General features: G+C 40.4%; 2 protein-coding genes and 1 pseudogene across 6 annotated transcripts in view; 1 reads left to right on the top strand and 2 right to left on the bottom strand.

Annotated features, from left to right (window-relative positions):
- The window catches only part of LOC103464833 (cyclin-D1-binding protein 1 homolog), a 14,448-nt gene extending 4,339 nt beyond the window's left edge, over positions 1-10,109 (top strand). Inside the window, exons 4-13 of one of the 3 annotated variants that reach the window (XM_008409201.2) lie at positions 914-973; positions 1,209-1,288; positions 1,477-1,558; positions 2,190-2,286; positions 6,965-7,038; positions 7,684-7,760; positions 7,932-8,203; positions 8,445-8,505; positions 8,704-8,750; positions 9,966-10,109. In XM_008409201.2, coding sequence (XP_008407423.2) covers positions 914-973; positions 1,209-1,288; positions 1,477-1,558; positions 2,190-2,286; positions 6,965-7,038; positions 7,684-7,760; positions 7,932-8,203; positions 8,445-8,505; positions 8,704-8,750; positions 9,966-10,074 — 959 coding nt within the window. In that variant the 3' untranslated portion in view covers positions 10,075-10,109. The remainder of the gene's footprint in view (positions 1-913; positions 974-1,208; positions 1,289-1,476; positions 1,559-2,189; positions 2,287-6,964; positions 7,039-7,683; positions 7,761-7,931; positions 8,204-8,444; positions 8,506-8,703; positions 8,751-9,965) is intronic. The other 2 variants (XM_017304706.1, XM_017304705.1) reach the window with 2 other exon arrangements.
- The window catches only part of LOC103464640 (kallikrein-11-like), an 11,651-nt gene continuing 2,548 nt past the window's right edge, over positions 3,403-12,505 (bottom strand). The window contains exons 1-5 of one of the 3 annotated variants that reach the window (XM_008408874.2): positions 5,938-6,028; positions 5,677-5,861; positions 4,360-4,421; positions 3,701-3,849; positions 3,403-3,598 (exon numbers count right to left, since the gene is read on the bottom strand). In XM_008408874.2, the coding sequence (XP_008407096.1) occupies positions 3,452-3,598; positions 3,701-3,849; positions 4,360-4,421; positions 5,677-5,861; positions 5,938-5,940 (546 nt within the window). In that variant the 5' untranslated portion in view covers positions 5,941-6,028 and the 3' untranslated portion in view covers positions 3,403-3,451. Of the gene's footprint in view, positions 3,599-3,700; positions 3,850-4,359; positions 4,422-5,676; positions 5,862-5,937; positions 6,128-6,342; positions 6,452-12,505 lie in introns of those variants that run through there. The other 2 variants (XM_008408873.2, XM_008408872.2) reach the window with 2 other exon arrangements.
- LOC103464642 (tripartite motif-containing protein 35-like) overlaps positions 11,860-12,505 on the bottom strand; it is a 16,864-nt pseudogene continuing 16,218 nt past the window's right edge.

Here is a 12,505-nt window from a genome sequence, read left to right as displayed (position 1 = left end):
GTGCTGTCAAGGATGACACCCAGACTCTTTACCTGAGGGGAGGGAGAAACGGGACAGTTATCAATTACAAGACTGAAGCTTTTGATTTTGGCCAGAGTAGATTTGGTACCAATGACCTTATGTAGTGGAAATATTGATGTTGATGAAACTTTCTCCAAAATGATAACTGATAGGTATTTTCCTAGAACCTACATAAAAGAACCACAGACAACGTATATGAATTTTATGACAAAGCTTCTGCAGCAAAAGGAGAAGACTCTGTCAACTGCTTCTCAGAGCTGTTCACAGAGCGTTCTGCCAATCTTTGGATACAGCTTGTCTTTTATTATCAAACTTCAAAGAGGGAGGATAGGCAAGATAAGACAGCGGAGGAAACGGCTGAGGTTGTAAAACATTTTACCTAAACACAGCAAAGGTCGTAAAACAATTTAACATCTGTCCCATGATCTGAGCCCGGTTCAAATCTCGGTCAAACTGTTTCACATGAAGATAACAGGCAGATGTGACTTCTAGGTCAGTTCACACATACAGTTTAAAGAGGAGAACACTTTAACCTGACTAACATTACAAAATGATAATACCAAAAAATCCCTATCAATAACCATTTTCAACCTTTCTAGCTTCACTGTTCAAAATGAGGAGCTAACATCCACAAATGACATTGAAATAAAATCTAGTTTGAGGTGATTCCTCTGGAACCCGTTGGAGGAAAAATATCCCAACTTCAGAAGATGAGCTTTAACCTAACAGAGTTCTGTGGTTCCTCCTGTCAGTATGAAATAGCTAAAGGTCCAGGACGACTAATTTGTCACTATTTTGAATCACTACAACTACAACTACTAATGTATGTATAAAAATGTTCTTATGAGGTAGAATCAAGTAGAAAGAGTGTTTTCTGTATTGTTTCCTCTAGATGGAGAATCGGGTGATCACGGTGGAGCAGTAGATCTCTCCACGATCTGGGAAACTTTGAGTTGAGTTTTCTTATCAAATCTACATTTTCTAGATCCATGTAGCTTAAAGTGACCTCCCATCTTCTGACTGACCATCTTTTGTCACAGTAAGATGAGATACACAATGCCAGTTGTTTCAGAACAGTGCTCATTTACGACATTTTATCATCACACATTATTGTTCATTACAATAAAGCATTTCTTTTCTATTGAATACTTTGAAAATGTTTCCAAACTTTTCTTCCCTTTCCTCAGACCAGGCAGTGAAGGGAGTGTCTCAGGATGTGACTAAACTGAGCCTGGCCTTCTCTAGACCCCCTCAGCCATCTTTACAAGTCAGTTTGCTATTTTCAACACAAATAATCGTATCTGCACAAAATTTCTGCTTATTCATTCAGGCATCATCTAAAAGCATCTAATTGTTCTAAGTTGTTTGTTTTAGGAATTCTGTTGATTTTCTGCATGTTGAACAACCATATAAACTTGTTATTGTGTCCTAAAAACAAACTTGCTTGTCTTGCAGGATGGAGAAAAGCTGTTAGAGTCTGTTTTGAACAGCATACAGGCTCTGAGTGAAGTTTATGACCGCCTTCACAAAARCCAAGGTGACTCTTAAACTGTATAAAGTCTGAGTTTTATTAGCAACACAAACTAGATCTGAGTTACAAAAGAGCAGAGTTGGGTCGTAACAAAATTTACTTTTAGGGGTATGTGTTACTATGTTGTACTTGAGTAATTTTATTATAAAGTACCTCTTGAGTAAAATTTCTGGATTTTTTATCCACTGAATGAAAAACAAATATGTTTTAACCAAATCTTCACCAAACACACATCTGCATTTTTTATTAAAGTTTTGGAAGGTTTTTATTGAAAAACTTATTTGGAAAAATTATTATTTTTTTATACTTGTATGAATTATTATCATTTTGGACCTTGAAATGACAAAATGTCCACATAACTTCATATTTTAGTTTGTCTGAATATGTCATTTTTACATATTAAATGATTGATAATTTGATCAGTACTTGAAGAGACTTTCTACCAAATACATTTTTATTATTACTTGAGTAATTTCTTGGACGGCTGTTTTCTACTTCAGTAACAATATGTTGAAACAGTGCTACTCTTTCCTGATGACCTTTTTTGGGTTCTCTGCCCACCTCTGCTAAAGAGTGATTAATATTTACGCCTGCACTGTAAGTCTGGCTGAGTATTTCAGTCCTGTCTGTGCCTCAGGGGTGACACTACGGCGACAGGTCAGGGACGCCACTGTGGAGGTCCTGGACGGYGTTTTACRGCTKSTGGAGGTCATAATCAGCTCACCACTGCAAAGGTGAACACATCACTGTCACACAAACACCATGGGAGGAATTACAAAGCAGTCAGCCTCCACAATCTCTGGCTGCTGTTTTCTTAAGGCTGTTTGCTTTTTTTNAGGTTTCCACTTTTCTCTCCTGCAGCTGGACTCACTCAGAGGAAGCTGCTAGTTTGGTCTGAAGGTGAATCTGATCGTCTGGGAGTCTCTCTGCCGGAAACAACGATCACAAACTGTTTCCTGTTTTAGTTCAGGTAGAACAGGTTTGGGGCGGAGCTTAAACCTATTAAACATTCTGCTTCTCTCATGCTTTTCATTTCAAAGTTATTCTGTCACCAACATTCATCTTTTCACAGATCAGGATACCAACCTTTCTGAACAAAAAAAAAAAAAAACACATAAGGGGTATAAGATATACCAACTTAAAAGCTGCATCATATGAACTACTTCGTATTGTTTCCATGATGAGGGGTATGAGTTTGAAGAAATTTCTCAGTCGTGCCTGCTGCTTGCATGTGCTTGTTCTAAATGAAAATCAGCGCTTTATTTGATTTCCAATTTTTACTTCCAATGATTCACTTCCTGCTATAGAGCCCCCTGGTGGTGGAAGAGAAATCAACAGAAAAGCCGCACCGGGTTATAAGCTGCATGGTTCAAAGTGTGGGAAAAAGTAGCGGCTTACAGTTCGAAAAATACTTCTTTTTTTTTTTTTTTACTAATAATCGGAAATAAGCACAAGAGAGACAATCTGATCAGATAACAGACATTTATTGTCTAGCCATGTGACAGTGGATATTACTACCGATTATTACAAACAGCAGCTTTACTTATTGAGAAATAAGATATTATCACAGATCAGCTTGTACACAATAACTTCAATTCCCAAATAATTCAACTGTAAATCAGAAAATGAATCAACGTAAAACTGAAATTTGAAGATTAACTTGAACTTTGTGATTTTATGATGCTGGAAACATTTAGCGCCCTGCGACAGACTGGCGACCTATCCAGGGTGACCCCGCCTCTCGCCCGGAACGCTAGCTGGAGAGGCACCAGCAACCCTCCCGACCCCATTAAGGGACAAGGACAGAAAATAAATAAATAAATAAATAAATAAATAGATAGATAGATAGATGGATAGATGGATGGATGGAAACATTTACCCACAGCCTAGGTTTTTTGGTTAATTAATTGTGTCATCTTTCCACTTCTTGTAGGCACAAACGTCCATGAAACCACTTGGTGCTCTGTATGCAAACTTCTTTTCTCCAATGAAGGCCTGAACGCCATACAGCCTGTTCCTGAACACCCATCCTCCACCAGAGTCGCCCTGTCACAAACACACAGCTTTCAGTTGTTATGCTGCTGTGATTTATCCAGTAAAACAAGACGTCAAGTTTTTGTGCAGAAAATGGTTTAAAGGTTGACGTACGAAAGATGTGTCCTTCCTAGAGCTTTCCACACTGTACCACTCCTGGAAAGTGTAGTCAAAGAACTTACATTTTGCAATTATCTTTTCCAGCCTTTCGTGTTTATCAATCTTAAACTCTGCACACTGAAGATCATCTGGACTATGTGGGACTGTGGAAGAAAAGCAAGGTCTGTTTAAGTGTTGACACAATTTGCTCAGGATATCACCTTGTTGTCTGTGGCTATTAAACTGTAGTATGTTACTTTTATAAAATTAATTTTTTACATTTTTATCAAAAATATCACTATGTCCTCATAGTAAATATGAGACAGATAATCTATGAAAAGATTGATCTCCTCCGCACCACTCTAGGTCAAAAACAACTAATCAGAGCCAAGAGGAGGATCTTAGCGCTAGCAATCAATGCTCTTGTACACCCTGCTCACTTTACAGGGGAGGGGCCTGTAATGTGTGCTTGTTCAAATTTTCAGACTAAGATCACTGTTTTCTCAGAACTTAAAATTTCAGCTTTCAGCAGTTTAAATCAGAGAACTTTTGATTATCGAAACTTTAACAAGCTTGCTAAGTTCAGTTTCAGCAGAGACTAAAAACTGATTTAAATAATCTGAATCATTTTGAGGTAATAACAAAACAATGAGAAACATGAACATTCAGCTCACTTCTTTTGTTAAAACAGCCAACTCTTGATGGTCCATAACCTGCAATCTGAACCTTGGTGCCGCTGAAACAGAAGAAAAACAAAACTAATTGATCCAAAATGGCCGACTTCCTGTTGGGTTTGGACCATGGCTCCAAGAGAATTTTTTGTAGGTCCTGACAAGATACACATGTACCAAGTTTCATTCTGTGTTAAAGCATGGCATGGGGATGATTTTTTTAAATATTCTAGGGGGTGTTGTGGAAGAATTAGGCCACGCCCACCAAATACTGGACTGCATTCTTGTTGTGGGTTGGACAAGAATCGATCACAGCATGCAGCTCGGCTAAAATATGTCAAATTTAGAACCAAAAGTATGGAAACGGCTTCACCTGCCACTTTGCCTCACTGTTATGGCCACACCCTCCACCCAAAATGCTTGGCACTTTAAAGCAAGTGAGACTAACTTATCTGTCATCTGACACAAGATCACCTTGATTAGATCAAGACAGCCACAGGAGGAGCTTTCCAAGTAAAAAAATTCACTTCTTGTTCTGAAGGGGCGTGGCTTAGATGATATCATACTATGACAACATAGGATTGCCGGGCATCCAACCAGGATCCATCGTGCCAAGTTTGGTGCCAATTGACCTTTTTATGTGAAAGTTGTATCATTTCGTTTGCTTTGGCGAGTACGCCAAATTCGCTGAGTGGCCACGCCCCCTAAATATGCTCGAAAACTCACGACTTTCATAACTTTTAAAGCCCTGCCACTTATCTGCATCCTGACCAAGAATGAAGCCGATAGGTCAAAATCCCTAGGAGAAGTTTGTTCAAGTTTGACTTGAGTAAAAGTGAAAAATGGTCAAAATTTGCCCTTTGACCCAAAATGGCCACCTCCCTTTGCATTTTAGGGGATACCTACAAGAGACTTTTTTTCTTGATTTGGGGGGCAAATATCTATGTACCGAATTTCAGATCTCTATGACCTACAGTTTGTTCTATTTCACGTTGGGGGGGGGGGCGCTGCAGAGCAGTTCGGCCACGCTCACTTGAGATTCTATTGAAATTGTGTTATTTCACGCAGGGAACAATTTTCGACAAAGTTTGGTGACTTTTTGAATACATTTATTCCCCCAAATTAGCGATTTTGGGCTGAAAAGAAGAAAAAGCATTTCTTCAAATACCACAGGCCTTTGCAGCGCTTTGCTGCTCGGGCATAAAAATAAGTCACATTGAGAAATACAACTAACTGGGAGACCAGAACATTCCTTCATGAACTTTGCCTCATCTTGCAGATCAACAACCAAGTTCTGAAATTTGAGAAGATAAAACTTACAGTAGGAGAGTATCTGGACAGTCAGGTAGTTTGATTGGTTGGATTTTTATTATCTTAACTGGCAGCTTCACAAGCATGATATCATGTTCACGACCGTTGCTGTCTCTATAAATCTCAAGGCGATTGATTGGAAAAATCCTCTCTTCAGCACTTTTAGGATGAATTCCTACACATGCGCTAAAAACCTAGGCAAATAAATCACAATTATTACAGAAACAATCAGAGTTATTGGTTATTTCAGTAAAACCTTTCCTGACTCACCATCCTGGATCTGAGTTCCAGCAGTGAGCTGCAGTCAGAACCCACTGATCAGTGATCAGAGATCCACCGCAGAAAATGTCTTCTGTTTTATTATATGCATTGATATACACATGATACTGACGCTCATCGTCTTTACAGTTCTGGCCTCCAACGACTCTCTTCTGCACAGACACTGAGCTCACTGCAACACCTGGAGAAGAGGAGAAGAAAGTTTCTGTTTTTAGCTAATTAAATCCACACACTAAAAATAAGGAGCCAACATATAATGAAAAAAATCAAATAAAACACAGATGACCATGATTTAGCAATCAGAGCCAGTGAACGTGTGTCCAGTGTCTCCAGTTTGTCCATTGTGTCCAGTGTCTCCAGTCTGTCCATTGTATGTGTCCAGTGTGTCTGGCTCACCCAGTCCCAACAGCAGCAGCAGAACCTTCAGCAGAGCCATTGCTGGTCCAGCTTCCTGTGAATGTCTGCAGTCCTGCAGCAGCTTTTAAACTCTGTTCACAACTTCCTGCTGGAAAGAAAGCCACCAATCAGAGGACAGACACCAATCTGTCCAATCACAAGACAGACAGCGATCTGTCCAGTAACAGGACGGACACCAATCTGTTCAGTAACAAGACGGACACCAATCTGTCCAGTAACAGGACAGACACCAATCTGTCCAGTAACAGGACNGAACTCAGGGTTTCAGAGTTTGTTCCAGATTTGTGGTGCATAGAAGCTGAATGCTCCTTCTCCATGTTTGGTTCTGGATCTGGAGATGCATAGCAGACCAGAACCAGAAGGTTAGCATAACAACAACTTTTGGTACGAAGTCGTTCAGTGATTTATAAACTACCAGAAGTATTTTAAAGTGAGCATTTAGACCCTTTTCAACTTGTTTGAATTCTGTTTGCAAGCAGCCCATCACTAGAAATATTATTTTTACCAGGAAAACAAAACAGGAAGTTGTTGGATTTCTTCCCTCATTTGAATGCAGCTTCATCATGTCCCTCTTTCTGCTCTTCTCTCTGCTGCCATTCAGCCTGACCCAGGAGCAGATCACGTCCACTAGAGGAGTTTGGTCTGCCTGTGATCGCTTTGCTCGGCTACCAAAAGGTAAGCAGAAACAAATAAAGCAAAACTCAGCTGCAAAATGCACATTGTCAGCTTTTTTACTCGACATTGTGAATGTTTGTTTTTATATCACCTGCTTTAACATTAGCATTGTTTTGATTGAATTGGTGCTTCTAGTTTTCCGGTAGTTATATTTTAATCTGAGAGTAAGATATGTGCAAGTATGAATCAAGTTTTCCAATGTAATGATGTAGGAATAAGAGTATTTATTTCCCTTTGACTTACAGTGAAGGCCATTTGTGGCCATTTATTACTGAATCAATTAGTAAAATTTTCTTTTTTTATTTCCACTTCCATTCCTGTGCATAAACATGCACAGGAAAACATCCGACCTGTGTTGTTCAGACTGTCATGAAAAGATCAGATACAGGTTGCATTAAGTTTAAAATAAATGAGAATTGGGTCACTTCAGGCTGCAATGTGAACGCGGCAGCCTTAAACTCATATTTTTACAAGGTATTTCATTCGGGGTGAGTTGCACCCACATTTTTTTTTATTCGTGTTAGTATTTTGATATTTGGTTAAAAGAAAATCCTAAAGAGAAGACCTTAGATTTCCGGATTGGGTCTGGATCAACCATCAGAGTTCTTAACATGTTTATTGTTGGGAAAAATGTGTATTTTACAGACAATAAGGAAGCCCTGCTAGTCGTTCTATCCTCTCAGTCCGGAGTTGTAAAAGATGCCGTTGAGAAAATAAAGCAGGTAAACACTAACAAGCAAGTTTGTTTTTTTTCTTTGTTTTTGTCCTTTTTATAAAGAAAATCTTATATTTGAACTTTTAGTTGTTTCTGTATATTTAATAACCTAATTTTTACACAATAATCCAGGTTTATTGCTGAGAATCAACAGCTGCTCTCTCCTTCACATTCACAGATCTTGACCGAACCCGAGGACCCGTTCAAGGACTGCCTCATTAACGACCCGGACGACAACTCTGACCARGACGGTCCTCCCAACAACCAGCGCATGGCCCTGTCAGAGAAGGACCAGCAGGTGATCACAGCATGTCTGGAGGTATTTGAAACAGCTGCAGCCTGTCTGAGGAAACTCAGGTCAGCCGTCGAGGACAACAGTGACGCTGCCGAACCTCAGAAGGTCGCTCAGCTGGACGATCTGGCCGACATCAGCCGGGAAATCAGCGGCAGGTAAATAGACGGTGTTGTTGTTTCTGCTGGATTTTACAGAGAAAATGAGAAAAGTTGCAACTAAATGGAAAAAGTTGATGATGGTACATTAACTAAACAGACTCCTGATGRTTAAATTACTAATTTAAATCAAAATAGACTTGTATTGTTTTTTAACTTTCCTCCGTTTGACATCAAGTTTTTTTTTAACTGTTCACTCCCATGAAGATATTTCTCTCAGCGTTGATGTTTTCCTTTGTAGTGTGGACGATCTCGCCCTCTGTCTCTACCCACCCATGAATTACACTGGAGTGGAAAACCACGTAAGACAACCCTGCATTCTTCCTGATCTGAAAAATAGAATAAAATTCTTTGTTTTCCTTCAAAATAATAAGGGTTTTGTTTATAAAGCTTAAAAATTTTCCATTCTTGATATTTAATGTGTTTCCATAACGTTGACATTGAGTTTTGTTTTTTATTCTTTTGAAGAATAACAAACTTTTTTTTTTTTCTCCATTTAGACGTCTAAATTGGCAGCATCGTTAAGRAAACTTTTGGACCTGATTAGGTAAGATTCATTTATCCACAGTAGCTTGAATCTGTGAAAATCAAGAGTGCATGATATACAGAAAATATTTAATTTATGCAGAACATTACAATTATCATATTGATTACAGTTAACCTGCATTTTATAACAAATAAGAAATTTTTTTCATGGACTTTATTCTGACCTGAACCTTCAGARACRCATAAAGACAGTTATAAARCCRGCCTTCTGTCACCTGGAGAACATTTCCAGGATTAGAGGACTAATGTCCCAGCAAGATCTAGAGAAACTCATCCATGTGTTTATCTTTAATCACATTTATTACTGCAACAGGTCTAACTAAAAAAATCAATCCTGCAGCTGATCCAGATTGCTGCTGCTGGCGTTCTGACTAAAACCAGGAAGATGGAGCACATCACCCAGTTCTGAGTCCAGAAATACAATCAGTTTCTGTTTTATCATGTACTTGCCTTTCCTTGGACAATGTCACAGAGTTGATGCAATCATGAATTTTTCTATCTACTAGAAGACCCTGCAGGAGACGGCCACTTCAGAATAACTCAAAAAACAAAACATGATGTTTGAAAACAACTTGTAATAAGGTTTAGGATCAATTAGTTTTAACACAGCGCCAGCTTGGTTTTGAACAGCTTTTTTCCCTTCGTGACTGAAATCAACATTTGAAAATGTYTTTTTGTTTTTACTCAAATTATGTTAATCCATTATTAAAGTTTATACAACAGTCTGCAGCATCTGAYAAAAAAGCAAAAACAGAAAAATTCGGTTTGAGGGCAAACACTTTTTAAAGCCTGATTCTACAGTTGGTTTGCTACTTTTATGAGTTTTTAGCAATTGAGGGCAGCTGTTCACTCAGCTTTATTTTGAAACAAAATCTAAATAGAGCATTTCTTTATTTTGTTTTAGCTGCAGCACATCCTGGTGTTTATATCTGCATTTGTAGACATTGAGATGTTAGATACCAGCTTTCCTGTCATGAAAACCTTGACGATTTTGTGTGCATATGCAGGCAGACAGACTGATTTGCAGAGTCAGGCTACATATCAAACTAAACCTCAGTTTTCCCCACTRGTCACCTCTAAAATGGCGAAGAACATTTTTTTTCAGTGTAATGTTTTGTTTTCAGCATGTTGTCTTTAATCCAGCATTAAAATGGTTTGTATCTGGTAAATGTTGCTGCTTTAGTGATGACAGCTTTGACTTGTGCTCACCCTCCAGATCCAGCCATGTGTGTGGAGAAGCAGAGCTGACCTGGGTTCAGTTCTTAGAGGGAGCCGTCGACCACGATGTTCAGAAAGCCAAAGAATTGATTGAGCTGGACGGCTGATTTCCTGTAATAAAACGATTGTAACATGCATCTAATGGCCGCCTTTGCAGAACCATTGTTTTGGTTTATGTAAAACCTGAGCGCCAGAAAATAAAAATGGGAACAAATTACTTTAACTCTGGGGGAAAAGTCAACATAAAAGSTGGACATATACTCACTGCCACTTTATTAGGTACACCTGCCCAACTGTTCATTCACGCAAATGTTGGATCAGCCAATTACATAGCAGYAACTCAATGCATTTAGACATGGCCAAGATGATCTGCTGCAGTCCAAACCAAGCATCAGAATGGAGAAGAAAGATGGTTGAAGTGACTTTGAACGTGGCATGGTTGTTGGTGCCAGACGGCTGGCTTGAGTTTTTCAGAAACTGCTGATCTACTGGGATTTTCACGCACAACCATCTGGATTTACAGAGAGTGGTCCGAAAAAGAGAAAATATCCACTGGGTTCTGTTGATGCCAGAGGAGACTGGCCAGACTGTTTCTAGCTGATAGAAAGACAACAATAACTCAAATAACCAATTGTTACAACCAAGGTATGCAGAAGAGCATCTCTGAATGCTCAACACATCGAACCTCGAGGTGGATCAATCCTGCCTTGTGTCAAATAATTGAGCGTTGTGTCAACGCCACAGCCTACCTGAGCATTGTTGCTGACCATGTCCATCCCTTTATGACCACAGTRTATCCATCTTCTGATGGCTACTTCCAACTGGACAACACGCCATGTCATAAAGCGTGAATCATCTCAGACTGGTTTCTTGTTCAGGACAATGAGTTCACTGAACTCCAATGGCCTCCACAGTCTCCAGATCTCAATCCAATAGAGAACCTTTGGGATGTGGTGGAACGGGAGATTCACATCTCCTGTGTGCAGCCGACAAGCCCCAGACTCTCTGAGGAATGTTTCCAGTACCTTATTGAATCTGTGCCACGAAGGACTCAGGCAGTTCCCAAGGCAACAGGGGATCCAACCCGGTACTAGCAAGGTGTAACTAATAAAGTTTCCAGATCCATCCATTTTCTTACACCCTTGTCCCTCAGTGGGGTCGGGAGGGTTGCTGGTGCCCATCTMYAGCTAACATTCCGGGCAAGAGGCGGGGTCACCCTGGACAGGTCGCCAGTCTCACAGGGCAACACAGAGACAGACAGGACACCACACTCACACCTAGGGAGAATTTGGAGAGACCAAATTCTCTGACCTAACACTCATGTTTTTGGACTGTGGGAAGAAGCCAGAGTACCCGGAGAGGACCCACGCATGCACAGGGAGAACATGCAAACTCCATGCAGAAAGACCGGGCCGGGAATCAAACCCAGTACTTTCTTGATGCAGAGCAACAGCTCTACCAACTGCGCCACTGTTTCCAGATTAAAAAGAAAATCACAAACATTCAGGTCTGGATTCTGTAGAACTCGACTCATCATGAGAGTAAAGGAGACGCATATTTCCAGAAATAATTTCTCACAACTTGAATCATTTGGACTTTTTGTTCTTCATGCTGAGAACATCAGAGCTGCTGTTTGATCACTAAGATCTTCATTGGTAAGAGTTTTACTTCAGCAGTGAGGAAGTATGGAAACATCTTGTCAGTGACATCTTGTCAGTGACATCTTGTCAGTGAAGGTGTGTGTGAAGGTGTGTATATGTGTGTTAGTATCCAGATCAGAGAACGACAGTTTTCCTCTGACCCAGTTCAGATTCACTCTGATCCTCTGGAGTTTCTTCTGGACTGAAAGAAACGTGGGAGAAGCTGATGAACACCATGCTTTATATTTACCTTCATAGAACCATATTACCAATCATCCAGACTCCGATTCCCTTCCTCTGGACCGACTCTATCACACCAAGTTCCCAGATTTCACCGTCTCCAACATCAACATCCCAGCTGTGGTTCCCTGAGTTAAAACCATCAGAGCTCAAGACAGAAGCCATTCTGTCAAATCTCTCTGGATTATCAGGAAGCTGTTGTTTCTCTCCTAAAGTCAAACTGGTCAGATCTTCAGACAGGATGACCTTTGACCCAGCAGTGTTTGGGTCCAGAACCAGGGGAGTGTAGGTCACCATATCTATCCTTCATGTTGCTCCAGATGTTGAAGGCCAGGTTGCCCAGATGTTTGGCCTGGTCTATCAGAGCTCCTGAGGGCAGCTGTGGATCCTCCAGCAGGGGGCAGCGCTGGACTCTTTCCACTGCAGCCTTGTAGTTGTGCAGGAATGAGACGTCTGCAGCTCTCAGCTCCTCCTCTGTGGCTCTGACTGTGTCTGAAAGAGCTGCTATCTCTCTGCTCAGAGCCTCCATCTTCTCCTTCATCATCCCTCTCTTCTGCTCCTCTTCCTCCCTCAGTGCAGCCAGCCTGGCCTCCTCTTCCTCTGCTAGAAACTGATGAAGCTTCTTGAACTGCTCCTTAATCTGCCTCTCTGTGTGTCG

This window comes from Poecilia reticulata, linkage group LG5 (genome assembly GCF_000633615.1).
Source record: "Poecilia reticulata strain Guanapo linkage group LG5, Guppy_female_1.0+MT, whole genome shotgun sequence".
In the NCBI taxonomy this organism is placed as follows: Eukaryota; Metazoa; Chordata; class Actinopteri; order Cyprinodontiformes; family Poeciliidae; genus Poecilia; species Poecilia reticulata.
Note: the sequence above shows the minus strand (reverse complement) of the source record. Positions and strands in the feature narration are given on the sequence as shown.